At 51.2% G+C, this 14423-nt stretch overlaps 1 protein-coding gene across 1 annotated transcript; it reads right to left on the bottom strand.

Annotated features, from left to right (window-relative positions):
* Positions 1-1903: 1903 nt before the first annotated feature.
* Positions 1904-14191, bottom strand: PTPRA (protein tyrosine phosphatase, receptor type, A). The gene is made up of 16 exons (XM_010073397.1): positions 14056-14191; positions 12277-12367; positions 11733-11809; positions 10531-10567; positions 9219-9316; positions 8945-9064; positions 8002-8168; positions 7563-7698; positions 6497-6646; positions 6280-6373; positions 5853-5929; positions 4189-4323; positions 3721-3846; positions 3116-3267; positions 2665-2800; positions 1904-2011 (listed from the first exon to the last, which is right to left on the bottom strand). Exons 1-16 carry the CDS (start codon positions 14179-14181, stop codon positions 1937-1939), a joined length of 1797 nt encoding a protein of 598 aa, XP_010071699.1. The 5' UTR covers positions 14182-14191; the 3' UTR covers positions 1904-1936.
* Between the last annotated feature and the right edge of the window lie 232 nt (positions 14192-14423).

Here is a 14423-nt window from a genome sequence, read left to right on the forward strand (position 1 = left end):
CCCCAAGTGCTGCCACCCCCCAGGGTGCCCAGAAAATCCTTGAGGCGAATCCTCTTCTCCAAACACAGTTCTCCCAGTGCTCAGTGGGGGCTGGGGCTCCCCCAGGACACCGGGGCAGGAGGAACGAGGAGGGTATTCCATCAGACACCTCTCTGTAACAAAAAAAAATCATTAAAATAAACCATAATAACCCATTTTTTTTAATATAGGAGTGCTCCACCCCTGGGTCCTCAGGACTTTTCTTTCCTTTTAGGACTTTTCCTGGCCCTGAGGACTCTCCTTGTGCCCTGGCCCATCACCAGCATCAGGGTTCCCTCATATTTTTCTTCTGGGAGGGGAATGCTAAAAATCAGGAGCTGCTTCCCACCTCCCGCTCTGATAACCCAAATTCATCTCCATGATGGGATCTCCACTGAGAAAAAAAAGGAGAAAAAACTCCTAAACTCGCCTGGAAGGTGGCAAGAACATAATCCAAACTGGAGAAGGATCTCCTCCAGCTTTAAAAACCTGCAGGTGCTTCAGCTGTGACCTTCTGGAGGTTTTAAACTGCGAGAGGGTCGGCTGAGATGGGACATAAAGAATAAATTGTTTATGGTGAGGGTGGTGGGACAGTGGCCCAGGGTGCCCAGAGAAGCTGTGGATGCCCCATCCCTGGAGGGGTTCAAGGCCAGGCTGGATGAGGCTTTGGGCAACCTGGGCTGGTGGGAGGTGTCCCTGCCCATGGCAGGGGGTGGCACTGGATGGGCTTGAAGGTCCCTTCCAGCCCAAACCATTCTGTGATTCCGTGAGTCTACGAAATAACCTGAAATCTCCTCCAGCATCCAGGGGTGGACATCCCCCTGGGCCAGGGATGGAGGCATGAACCCGCAGCAGGTTGTCAATTTGAGACGGCTCCAAAATGTCTCTGTTGCTGCTGTTCCAGACCAAGCAGAGGGAAGGGGTCGGGTGGCTCTTGGAAGAGACCCAACGGGTGACAACATGGAGCCTGGACCGTGCGGAGCCGCTCTCTCCTCCAGCCAGAGCCCCCAGACCCCACGCACACCATCGCTTGCTGCTGGGAGCCCACGAGGACCGCTCCCTCCTGCGAGGGACCGGTGGGGATGGCAGGGCCACCATGAGCATCCACTGCGATAATCCCCGCAGCAGATCTGAGACCTGGCAACAAGCACGTGGATGTTTCATTCAGGGAGCAAAACCCCTTTTGGTTTTCTGGGTTTTGGTTTTTTTTCTTTTTTTGGGTTGAAATCCCAGCGGTCGCTGCTATGGTCACCACAGTTTCCAAAGCAGCAGCACGTGGTGGTCTGACCCTGAAGGATGAAACTTTTGCTTTTTATACAAAAATTAGGATATTTATATATATACGCACACACAGAATAAGCTTTTTTTTTTTTTTCTCTCTCCTTTTTTTTTTTTTTTTAAGAGTAGACCCGCAGAAAAATGTGAAATCATTTCCCTGCAGGTTCGGAAAAGCTTGTGCTTGTGGGGTTATGGGTTTGGGGTTGGTTTTTTTTTTGCAGATGAGATCCAGGATATCTTTTTCTTTTTTTTTTCTTTTTTTTTTTTTTAAAAAGGCTTTACTCCCTCAAGAAAAAAAAAAAAAAAGATTTACAAACAAAATAACAGCCTGTATCAACTCTCCAGAAGAGAGATGGTATGACAATATTAATCCAAACATCACGCTATTTAATTCCCCAATAAAACATTGGAAAAAAAGGAGCCAACAGTATCTGCACTAACACTTTGCTACATATAAAATCTCCAGCTAATATGAAGCTTATGGTACCAACCTCTAAAACAGTTAAGATATATACACATATTTTTTTTTTTTGGGGGGGGGGTATATTAACAAACAGAATATTACAAAATATTAAAGAAGGCAACTCTTCTTGTCATTTGTTTTCGGGGTGTGGATTTTTTTTTTGTTGGTTTTTTGTCTTCACTTGAAGTTGGCGTAGTCTGAGAAGGCGTCGATATATTCCTGCACCACCTTGTAGCAGAATTCGTACTGTTCCTGCGGGATTTGGGGAGAGCACGGTGTTAGAATGAGAAAATTCACACCTGAGACACAATTTGATGCTTCACGGCTAGCTAGGACCAAGCATGGGGAGATGTCCTCAGCCCAGACCAAGGGATGGAATCCCACCTCGTCTGTGCCCCCCCAAACCAGGCTGCCCACCTTCCTTACCGGGGTGCATCAGCAAAAGAAACTCTGCTTTCCCCTTCCTCTCTGAGCTCCTATTTTAGAATTTTTTTTCCTAAACCCCTGAGCATCCTTGCAAACCCCTCTTGCAAGACCTCTAGTCCTGCCCTCTCCTCCCCTCCTGGCCACACCACCAGCCCAAGCCTGTGCTCCAGGATAGGTTTCCAGGCTCCTGGAGCCCAAAAATACGTGGGCTGTGGCTGAGGATATCTCCAAGGAGGCTCCTACAGCTTCTCTCCGCGCTCAAAAGGCGTTTGATGCCTTCAGCCAGCCAAGCTCCACTTTCCAGATGTCCCACCAGGAGGAAGGGGAGATACCTCCTGACCCACCTCCATCCCTTACTCTTTCATGGAGGGAGAAAACCTTAAACCAAAGAAATTTTTGCTCAAAGTTGAGCCCCCAGCCCACTCTTGCTGAGGTTTGGGGGGGCAGGAGGAGCGTGGGGTGCGCTCAGCTGCGCTTACCAGTGTCTGCACCATATGCGGCCTCTGTAGTCTTAAACTCTTCACCGTCTGAAAGACATCGAGAATCCCTTCTGCCTTCACCCTTTCCAGGACAGTGCTCAGCGCACAGAAGGTGCCTGTTCTTCCTGCTCCGGCACTGGCAAAGAGGAAGCAGAAGGTGAAGGAAACCCGCCTGTCCTGACCGCGTGGGCTTTGCTCAGGGGACAATCCATAGGGGAACCACCGGAGAACCGGAGGAGCTGATGGTCCTGCCCCAGCATCTCCTAGTTTAGCTAGGACATGCTCTACAAAGCCTCTTTGCTTCGTTGAGTAGGAAAATCCCATACCACATCCACCCAGGCTGCTTCTGCTCAGCCCAGGTCTCCCGAGGGACCTTTGACCATCTCCAGAGCTTCCTGCGGAGCAGGTCCCCTTGGAGGGGTGGCCAAGCCCTGCTCCCCCCGGGCTTTACCTGCAGTGCACAGTGATGGGGTGGTTGCCAGACTGCTGCTGCTGCTTCTGCACAGCCGCGATGATGTTGATCATTCCCTTCCCATCCCCGGGGATCCCAACTTCTGGCCAGCCGTGGAAATGAAACTGCCGAATCTGTCGGCTCTTGTTTTCCTGGTGGAAGAAGAGCACAGCTGGAGGTCAGGAAGTTGGTGGGACATCTGGACTGAGAAACCCACCAGCTCAGGGGTTTGGGAAAACCATCCGGTTAGGAAAGCTGTCCGCTGGTGGAGGGGAGGCATTGCTGCAGCATGGGGGGGAACGGGAAGCAGGAAGGAGGCTGGGTGGTGGGCACAGGGACAAGGCAGGAGGAGGATGAGGGCTGCTGGGTGGCACCAGGACAGAGGGGCTGGATGAGAAGCCATCAGCAGGACAGGAACTCTCTAAGCGTAGGGAGGAAGGTGGGATTGCAGGGGATGGACACAGCTTTGGGATGACGGGGAGATGACTGAGCTGAAGATGCCAGAAGGAAGGTCCAGCACTTGCAAGAGGAACCGCAAAGCATCAGTGGGGGTCAAGGACACCCAAACCCCAGAGCTCCCCTCAGGGAGAAGGCCAGACTCTTACCCTGGTGTTCGTTACCAGCAGGTCCCGCACTGTGTAGCTCTCGCACTCCTCCTCTTTCTTCAGCTCCACAGTAATGTCTCCATAGGACACGGAGCCGTCAGATGGCCAGTACTGGGCACACTTCTCCTGAGAAAGCATCACAGGAGGAGACAGGGTGAAGACCCCATATTTTTCCCATGGGCTTGACTAGAAGAAGTCTTCTCCTGGGGCTGGAAGCTGCCCAAAGCCAGGTGGGATCCCATGGGCTTGCTGAACTGAACGTCCAGAGTTGGTTTATTGAACATCTCCCCACCCTGTGTCTACAAACAACTGTTTTTTTTGCCTTAGAAGCAGAGGCTGAAATATATTTCCTGCCAGAGAAGGGGTAAAATAGCACCCATTGCATGTGGCGGGGCCACCAGGAGGTTTTAGGGGGTCACACTGATTTATTTTGCTGCTGTTTAAACGCACTTATCCCCGGGCGCTTACCTGGCCTCTCTCCTCCAGCTCCGTTAGCATCACTATGGAGCAGGATTTCCACTCCCAGATCATCCTCCAGAAGTCCTCTATCGTGTGCTGCAGTGGTCCTTGGCTGGCGATGTAGGAGTCCTTCTGGCGATAACCCTGGAATTTGAAAACAGGGTTAGTGGTGAATCGGCAGCGCCTGGATGCTGGGAGCAGTGGGAGGAACGCTCTTGGACACGGTTGGGTTACCAAGCTCCGTTAAATTCTGGGAGCACGGTGACTGTGTGTGTGAATGACCACAGCCTGGGCAGAGAAACAGAATTACCACACCGCTGTTGGGCAGCTGAGGTGCCATCAACCAGCGCTGTAAGACCTTTGTTTTTAAAGGAATGCAGCTCAAGGAGGATCACGTCCTCTACACACACCCGGCCTTACCCATTTGGTGAAGAAAGATTTGGGTTTCTGGCACTTCCAATTGATGTTGCAAAGTCTGAATGCTGTAGCAGAGCCTTGCCTAAGCTCCAAGCACTTCAGGAGTGATTTTTCCTGGGGATTTGTGGAAGTAAGCAAAGCCAGATGGAACTGGATGATCTTTAGGGTCCCTTCCAACCCAACCCATTCTGTGATGTATGAAATCCAGCAGGAAGTCTGGCTGACTCTGGCTCTTCCACAACCACAAAGCGCTTCTGTTTCTGAAACCCTTCTGACGTCCCTCTGTGCCCTCGCTGCAGACTGTGACTAAAGACGTTTCATCATTTGGAGCTTGTCGTTTAAGCAAAGTTCAGCAGAGGGAGGAAATTGAATTCTCAACAAAAATTGCTTACGTGACATTTAAGCTTTCTGATCTCGCTGCAGAACAAGGCGGCTGCTCCCAGCTGCGTTGTGTCGGATGCTCACGCAGCCGGAGCAACCCACAGGGACCCGGCAAAGGAGATTTCAGGGAGCAATTAATTTGGGGATATTATAACCGGACATCTGCTGGTTTTAGTGGTTCAACCCATGGCAGTAATTGTCATTTGGGAAAAAAAAAAATCCCTGCCGTTAGGAGATGAAAATAGAAATTGGGCTAGAAAAGAGCAGGGCTCTGTCACTTAGCCAGCGCTGGCATCACTGCACAAAGACAAATACTCAGATGAGATGTCCCCCTGAAGTCAACAGGATTGCTCATGAGAAAAGGATGTGCAATCACTTACCTCCTCCTCCTCGGAGGAAAGCACTTAACCTCTCTACCTGGCCTCCTCCCGTCACCCAGACAGGTGTAATGGGATTGACCTGGATTTTCTCAAGGGTTTTGGGATGCGTGTATTGCTCCATTACCTAATCTAGGGGATGTTTTCTGACCAAATGAACAGTGCTGCAGAGCAATCATTTCCATGGCTACGTGCATCCGCTTCTCCAAAGCCATCATCAGAGCCTGGAGTTGCAGAAGTGATTATCAGGATTTGGAGACTCTGCTCAGGCTCCAGCTCTCTCCCACCATCCATGGGTCACAAGGAAACTGCACACACAGAGGGGTTTCTTGGAGAAAGAAACCAGCACCATGTGGTGACACAAAGCAAAGTCAAGTGGCAAGAGCCTCATGAAACCCAGAGGAGGAATGTTTTGGGACAAATCCTTTCCATGGGAAGCAGCATGAGGCAAAGAGTTTCCATTGGGAGAAGATGGAAAGAAGATTAAAGAAGACTCACATCAATGAAAGAAGCATTTACGTAGTCTGTGTTCTCTTCACCTCTCTTCACTGGAATGATTACTCGGTTGAACTCATCTGGAACAGAAGCAAAACGATGAGAGTTTTGGGGAACACTGGACCTGCCGGCAAAGCCAGGACACCATTGGTTGCCTTTGCCACAAGAGCACGTTGCTGGCTCATGGTCACCTTGGTGTCCACCAGGACCCCCAGGTCCTTTCCTGCCAAGCTGCTTTCCAGTTGGGTGGCCCCAGCACATACTGGTGCCTGGGGTTGTTCCTCCCCAGGGACAGAACTTTGCACTTGTTCTTGTTGAACTTCCTGAGGTTCCTCCTGGTGCATTTCTCTGGCTCCTGTCCCCACAACCACCCAAACAGTCCCCTCACCCACTGGGCACGCTTTCCCCAGGCAGACAAACAAAATCTTACATGGAATTATCTGAAGCACCCTGTTCTTCTTCATGTTTGCCGGCAAGTTGCCTGTTCTCATCTTGTCATTCTGAATTTTGATCGAAGTGAGCTTCTGCAGGGGAAGGAACGAAAGCAGAGACAGCTTTCAGAGCCACCCCGTGCCAGGGAAGCACACGGTGGTCCCGGCAGCCCAGCACCATCCGAGCAGATCCACCGGGACAAGAACCACGCTCACCTTGAACTCCTCTTCCAGCCCATTGCTGCTGGTCCCTGGCACTTTGTTGTAGATCTTCTGGAGGTGGATCTCTAATGAGGTCACCTCCAGCTCTGTGTCACCGTAGAGATAGTGCTCCAGAAGTGCTTGGTATATAAACACATACTGCATCTGCAAGGGTTGCGGGGAGAAGCCGTCAGCCTCCGCTCCACACTCAGCGAGCACATCCTGGTGTCCACACACATGCTGGCAGCAAACCCGCCACCCCACTGCCCACCCATGCTCGCTGGGCTTGTGGCACCCCTGCAAGACCCCCAAAAGTGGGTGACAACCTTTCTGCTGCTGTACGTGGACCAGGACCTTGTTTGCTACATGACACAAAGCTGACATGACACAAAACTTTCTCCCAGTCTGGAGAAGAGGAGGCTGAAAGGAGAGCTTATTGCTCTCCACAACTGCCTGAAAGGAGGGTGCAGCCAGGTGGGGAATGGTCTCTTCTCCCAAGTAACAAGTGACAGGATGAGAGGAAATGGCCTTAAGTTGCGCCAGCAGAGGTTTGGATTGGATATTGGGAAAAATTTATTCACCAAAAGGGTTGTCAAGCACTGGAACGGGCTGCCCAGGGCAGCAGTGGAGTCACCACCCCTGGAGGGATTTAAAAGACGTGTAGATGCGGTGCTTGGGGACATGGTTTGGTGGTGGATTATAGCAGTGTTAGGATTATGTTTGGACTCGATGATTAAAAGGGTCTTTTCAAACCTAAATGATTCTGTTATTCTATGAAAAGGATTAAAAAGAACAGGACCCAGTGAAAGGCTCGCTCGATGCAGCATCCTTCCAAAATCATAGACTCGCAGAACGGTTTGGGTTGGAAGGGACTTTAAAGACCATCGAATTCCACCCCCCCTGCCATGGGCAGGGACACCTCCCACTAGCCCAGGTTGCTCAAAGCCTCATCCAGCCTGGCCTTGAACCCCACCAATGTTCAACCCTCATGCAGGCTTTGCTGCAGGCTGGGAACTGACTGCACAAAGGAAATCTAACTCCAGCAAGCAAAGCCCAAAAGAAACCACAGCAGCACACTTACATCTGTCTGTACCATCTGGCAGCGCTGAGCCCGGATCCGGCTCACGAAACCGTAAACATCCACCTTCCTCTCCGCGTGCATCATGTCCAGCATGGCATCGATGACGATAAAAGTGCCCGTGCGTCCTACCCCGGCGCTGAAAGAGCAGAAGGGACAAGCGATCAGTGCAGCAGTGTCGGTGTTGGGGTCCCTTGTAGAGCAGCCAGGAGTGAGCCAGACACTTCCCAGCACTGAGTAAATAGCAAAATCTGTTTTGAGATGAGAGAGGTCCTCAGCCTGCTGTTCAGCATCGCCTGGGTTTTGCAGAGAGATGGACACAGCATGGGAAAGTTAAATAAAAATAATTTAAAAGGCTTAATAAAAAAAGTCCTTCTAGTATTAAATAGAAGATGATTTCCAAGCCACCCAGGAGAGGAAGTCAGCCGTGACCAGGATTTACCTGCAGTGCACTACGATTGCTCCTGCGTATTGCGGGTTACAGGTCTTCACCTTCTTCAAGAACTTCAGCATCCCGATTGGGGTGAAGGGGACCCCGAAGTCGGGCCAGCTGGTGAAGTGGAACTGTGTCACCAGGCGCTGAGGCTTCTTGTTCGTGACGTCGCCCACCTGGAGGGGAAACGTATTCAGGTTAATGAGAAACACGCAGATTTTGCTTCTTTCCCCAAAAGCAAGGGCAGAGAGGCAGCTACAGCCCCAAGACTGAGCTGGATGGCTTCAGAAGCACGAGCATCCACATGCCAAAAGGGCACAGACCCAGGCTCTGGGGCCGAATTAGTCTCTAACAGCGTGACATTTTCATCACCCAACATCACATCCTGCATCCTAGGGGTGAGAGATGCCAGCGTGGCCTCGGCTGTGGCTCCAACCTGTATTTCATTCTCAGGGAGCTCAAACACAAGCTGCTGCTCCATCCTCTGCCCACAGCATCCTCGTATTAAAGGCAGGGACAGAGCGACTAAAGCATCCAGAGCCTCCTCGGAGGACGAGAGAACGTAGTGACAGATGGGAAGCAATCAAAACCAACCCACACAGCATTGGATTGTGTCTTGGCTCATGGGAAAAATCTGGTTATTTGCAGGCATTAAGTATCTGTGGGTGAGAGCAGGAACTGATACTGGTAACAGCAACTGGACTGAATTTCAGCCCTGGCGTCCATCAGCTTCCCTACTCTCAGTACAGCCGTGCTGGTACCCGCTGGGAACGGGCTTCCAGGTGTTGGAGGTGAGTAAATTCTTAATAGTTCTGGTTAAAAATGGATGCTGAGGTCATTTCATTCCAACTCTGCTCTCCCAGCACCCTGGAAGTCGAGGAGCACACCAGCGCCTGTTGGATGCCTGGTGTGGAGAGGAGAGGGATGGGATAGGAGACGTGAGCCCCGGTACCTGCTGGATGCAGAACTTTCGCACGGTGTAATCCACCAGGACGGTCACGTCCTCCACGGACACTCGGATGTTCCCGTACGTCCAGCAGCCCTGATCCGGCCAGTACTGAGCACACTTACACTGCGGGGAGAGAAAACAGGCACAGGTGAGCTGTGGTCCCTCGCAAGCCTGGGACGGGCTGCAAGACATGGCCATGGGGCGCTTGGGCACAACCTCCACGTTTATTTGGATGAAGTTGGGTTAGATAGCAGCCCCAAAGCCTTCGGGCACCTACCTCTTTCCTCTCTTTCAGGTTGGTCACCATGACAATTGTCGCTGTGTTTTGCTCCCAAATCATCCTCCAAAAATCGTTCACGGTTTCTTCCTTTGGTCCTAAGGGGAAGGCAAAAAGAAACATTGTCTTTGGGATCAACCCCTCAAGCGTTGGGACCAAAACCATCCACGCATTGTGGATGATGCAACATATTTTTTACCAATAGATGTCAGCACAGGAGGTGTTTTGGTGTCTGGGAATGTTGGCTAAACCAAGGAACAATCCTATCACACAATAGCTGGGCTTTTGGGAAATGTTTTACAATGAGGAATTTCATTTTTAGCCCAAGAAGGGGAAATCGGACAAACGGAGCACGGAAACGACTTGCCCAAGGTCACCTAGGGAAATTGTGGCTGTCACAAGTAGCTCACAGATGTCCTGTCCGCAAGCTTTGTGCTTTAACTGTGGGATCCCATTACAGCACAAGAATAGTTACCTGCTGCCTGCCAGACAAGGAGCTGACTCAACCCAGACCTCCCCTGCCAAGCCTGAGGCTAAGGGCAAGCCAGGAGAGAAGCAGAACCAAAGCTTTACCCCAGCCTGGTACCACTGACGGACCTGATCCAGCCTTCCTTCTCCAGCAAGAGCCAGGCAAGCCGGCAGGAGATGCTGTAACCCCCTTTTGCTGACATGACTTCCCCTGTGAGTGGGCATCTTGGTTTTACGGACATGTTTGGACCAGTTACAAGGAAAGCAAGAGAGCTGGAGGGCTATGGATGCTGCATGCAAGCTGGTGATGCTCTGGCTGGGGGCAGCTGAGCCTGGGAAGACTTGTGATGCTTGCTGCTCTCAGTAGCTGCTAGTCCTGCCTCCCTTCTGAAGACCACAGGGAAATTTCTCTCCAAGGGCACAAGCCCATGTTCTTGTCTGATGAGGTTTAAAACGGAGCAGAAATGAAACCACATCGGCGTGGTGCTCTCTGTAACAGCAGATTTGGGGAATTTAATTGTGCAGCTGACTGGTAATATTTCCAGAGACACCAACCACCTGCGGCTGTGGGCCAGGGTGGAAGGACAAAGCTCAGGGAAGAAAGGCTTTGACACCCTCCAGCGATCGGTATTGCACAAGCAGGGCTTCTCTTCCTCACCCAACACATCCAGCACTGGTCTTTGTCTGGGAAAACCATTTTGGGACCAAACTGTGCACCAGTCAAGCCTCCTTTTCCTTCACCCAGCAGCAAGGCACTGTGGTTAGACTGGGACAGCTTTGCAGAGCAGAAAGACCCCAACCCAACTCCCACCAGACAGAGGTACAGGAATAACAAAGCATTTACCTTGTGCAGCAATGAACTTGTTTTTCTCTTGGTACCCCTAGAAAGAAAAGGAGAAAAAGGAAGACAGGTGAAAGATGAGAGTAACACATAACACAAGAATCATGAAGTGGATCTTCATCACTAATAAACAGAGACATCACCTGCTCTGTTGCTCACTCCCCCTGTGCAGAGGAGGGGCTGCAGCCTCCCAGGGGAGAAACAGCCCAAACAGTGGGGCAGAAATAATGGAAAACCCCTGTGCAAAGGGTCCCTGCCCCAGAGCAACACTCCTCATGCTCATGTTTGCAGGAATGACCCAACTTGTTGGCACAAAGCACTAATGAAGTCGTACCCAACAGCACTTCTGCTGTGATCAGCCCCTGCATCCAGAGCATCCCATGAAAATCAGGACTCATCTTCGGGAGATTGGGCTGTCGAACTCACGGGAATTGATTTTGTGTAGCTCCCAATGGATATATATTCATTGCTGAAGAAAGTAAAAAGCTCTTTTGGGTCTTGCTTTTTTTCACATGCCTCCATCTCTCTCAAAGTCTACTTTTTCATATTACTCTTCCAACTTATTTGAGCTATATGGTGATAACCATATAGGAACCATCTCCTCCTAGGAGCAGAGCAGGGCAATATTGCTTCTATTTGAGCTGGGTTCCTTGATTTCCTTTTCATCCCCTTCCCACGTCCAGCCCCGCAAGCTGGGAAGTACCGATGATTAACCAGCCACACCATTCATCAGCCGTTAATCAGAAATCCCCAATTCCCACAGGAACAGTTCCCAAACCCTTTCCAAACCATCTGGCTTGTCTTTGTAGCACCCTAAGGAGTGTTAGTGCTCCTCATTAGTTTAGAAGTGGGGAAAAGAGAGGTGGGAAGAGATGGGACTATGGTAAAGCAGCTGAGCAAGGGCAGAGCTACAAGTAGAATTTGAGTTCCAGCCTCAGCCTTACTCCAACCACGCTCATGTGGGCTCAAGGCACGGGAGGAACAGTTAGTTCTACCACGGCCACACAAAGGTTATGAGACCAAAACCAGCAGAATTTATTGCTCTGGAGAAGCTGGGGAGATGTTAATTTTAGAGGCAGTCTCCTAACCATCCTCTCCCAGGCACAAGTCACACCCCGTAAAAGCCCCTGGACCTCTGGTGGGACCACGCACCGCCGGCCGGGGAGCAGTCGGGGGGGATTTCCCCTTCAAATCACAAAACTCACATTAATGAAGGAGGCGTTGATGTAGTCGGAGTCAGGAACTCCCTCGACAGGAGTCAGGTGAACCCTGGAATGATCATCTGGAAGAAAATCAAAACTTTGCATTAAAACCAACTCCCTCCACGTAGCTGATAGCTGGCGTAGCGAGAAAGCCGGGTGCTGGAGCAGAGCCCGGGCTTGCTGGCTCCCCAGCACACACAGACAACTTTATGCCCCCAAATTCTTCTTCGTTAAGCCTGGAGAGGTGCTAGACTTCACCCAAGGAAGTTTTTCTTCTGCAGAGCACACACATTTGCGGAAGCTCCCGAGGCAGCCCACCTCCCCAGCAAGAGATGGCCATTTTGGCATTTCCCATCCATTTAATTTTCCATGGCCTCCCGGCTGCTGACGGCTCCAGGGAGCTCCTAAAGCTGAAGCAGATGCAGCCACGCATCTGGGAGGTGAAATGAGCTCAATCATGTCCTTGCTCATCCCAAAAACAGGAACAGAGAGCCCTGGCAGCAGCACCAGGCATGCCCCACCCTGCCCAACATGCTCCGATACCTACAGGGCAAAATGTTCACGTATCTGTTCTTCTCCTTGTTCTCCTCCTTGGAAGCAGCTTCACACGTGGCCTGGATGGGACACGCTGGGAGAGCCTGCAACGGCAGAAAAGGGGGTTTTCCATCGTGTTCTTACTCACGGCACAGCAGGAACCACAACGCAACCATCACATATCCGAGCACCCCATTGGAGGGTGGTCGCCCTTTGCTGGCCTCCAGAAGGTAGGTGAGCAGCAACTCCTTGTCCACCTGCCCCTTCGGATGTGTCCCCACCACTCACACCCCTCACCTCCACCCCAGCGCCAGCTCCTTGTCCCCACCAAGCTCAAGGTGACCATTTAAATGGCCTGGGCTGGACCAGAGAGAGCAAATCCCTTCCGAAATGTGACATCTGGAATCTCAGCACCCATGAACACGAGGTGGTAGCAAAGCCTCCAAGACCGAACCCACCAGCCCAGAGATCAAGGAGCTCATTTCTGCCCAGGGAGGCTCAGCTGTCCCTGTCACAGCGGCTTGGTTTCATGCTCAAGCAGAGGAGGTACGTCCCCAGCACCATTATTCCACATCCTCTTTGAACAGTGGAGAGGATGAGAACGTATCTGAGGTATTCGCCATCCCTTCCTCCAGCTGATGGGACAGACGTGCTTCGGCAACGGAAGTCTTCAGGGCAATGGAGTATTTATAACCTGAAAAATCCCGCTCCCTGGGCGTTCATTGCGCCTATTTTGTTTATCAAAGCGCGGCCAGGAAGGGTATCAAGTTGTGTAACAGCTGGAGAAAGTTGAGTGGCTTTTTTATATCTTGTAATCAGCCTCATAGTGCCATATTGCACCTCGGACCCAAGATTTTATGTATTTACAGATGACATCTTTGCAGCATGCGCAACCAGATCAAGAGTGGATTTTCTTTCTTTAATTAGGCTGATGGAGAGTCCAGGTAGTTCAGCAGCTCCTATGTTACACACTGTGATACTCCAGCCTGTTATCTAACTTCGTCCTCTACCTCAGTACTGCTCTGCCTACTTTTGTACCAAGTTTATTGTCACAAGAAGTTGCAGAGCTCAGTGATGTCAGGAAGAGGTTGTAGCCACCTCAGAAGAGACGCTCCAGCACTGTGGGATAAGCACAACAGCTGAATTATTACTTACTGCTGAAGGCCACCTGTTGTCCTGTAAATGGTCATCATTCTGCTTCAGGGTTAACAGCTCATTGAATTAGATGGGGTCATTTCAGTGTCTCTGTCTGAGCTCCTGTTTGAGCTGTTTGTGGATTTAAGCTATGAGGATTGGGAGGAGGGAGGCAGAGCTTGGGAAGAAAGCAGCAGGCAGGGAAGCTCGGGAAGACCCCAAGACATCCAGGACACTTCCTGAACCCAGAAAAACACAACCCCCTAGTGCCACTTTCTAGAAAACCTCTGCTTCCTATAGCGAATGTGAGGGCTGGCAGCTTGTCCACCATCACAGCAGATTTAGGACCAGAATCAGTCGTCCCACCTTGCAGCCCTTTGAGAAATCCCTGAGGACTGGACAGACCATCACTCCCTCTGTGAAGCTCCCAGATAAGCTCTTCTGAAGCACGCCATCTGGCACTAGTACCGTTAATTTTATTGACTCAGTTGCCCCCTGGGCTTATGTCCTATCCTCAAGTCAGGTACCAATGCAGCTCCTCTCTGATGTACTTGTCCTTGCTCTGCAAAGTGGGACCAGATTTTTCCCCACTGTGCATCGTAAGCCTGACGCTGGGAGCAGCCTGTGGGATTTTATGTCAAGAAGCAAAGGTACTCACATTGAACTCCTCCCGAAAGAGCTTGTTGTCATCTGCCATCCGGCGGTTGATCTCCTCTTCCAGCTTATCAACGGGCAGAGGAGGGTATTTACGGTTGGTGCTGGGGGAGCGGGCGAGCAGCGGCATGCTCTGAGGCTCTGCAATGACACCCACGCATCAGAGGTGCCCACCCAGACCCCATCCAACCTGGCCTCGAACACCTCCAGGCCTTTTGTTCTTCCTACAGAGAGTGCACAAAAATGTGGGGATGCTACAAGAACGTGAAACTCTTCCAGCACCATGTGGTTGGGTGTTACGCTGTCGTAGAGGCAGGACAGGGCAACGAGGACCGAGTCTGTCACCCCCTGCAATGCTACAGGCTCAGGGGA

This window comes from Pterocles gutturalis, unplaced genomic scaffold (assembly GCF_000699245.1).
Source record: "Pterocles gutturalis isolate BGI_N339 unplaced genomic scaffold, ASM69924v1 scaffold15627, whole genome shotgun sequence".
NCBI lineage: Eukaryota > Metazoa > Chordata > Aves > Pterocliformes > Pteroclidae > Pterocles > Pterocles gutturalis.

Bases quoted from the DNA above. Each gene is read 5' to 3' on its own strand.
- PTPRA (XM_010073397.1), bottom strand. From the start codon at position 14,181: ATGCCGCTGCTCGCCCGCTCCCCCAGCACCAACCGTAAATACCCTCCT. The intron at 10,568-11,732 runs GTGAGTTTTGTG...TTTTCTTTCTAG, and splicing joins TCAACGCCTCCTTCATTAAT to GGGTACCAAGAGAAAAACAA. The intron at 4,324-5,852 runs GTGAGTCTTCTT...TTCAAATTCCAG, and splicing joins TAAATGCTTCTTTCATTGAT to GGTTATCGCCAGAAGGACTC.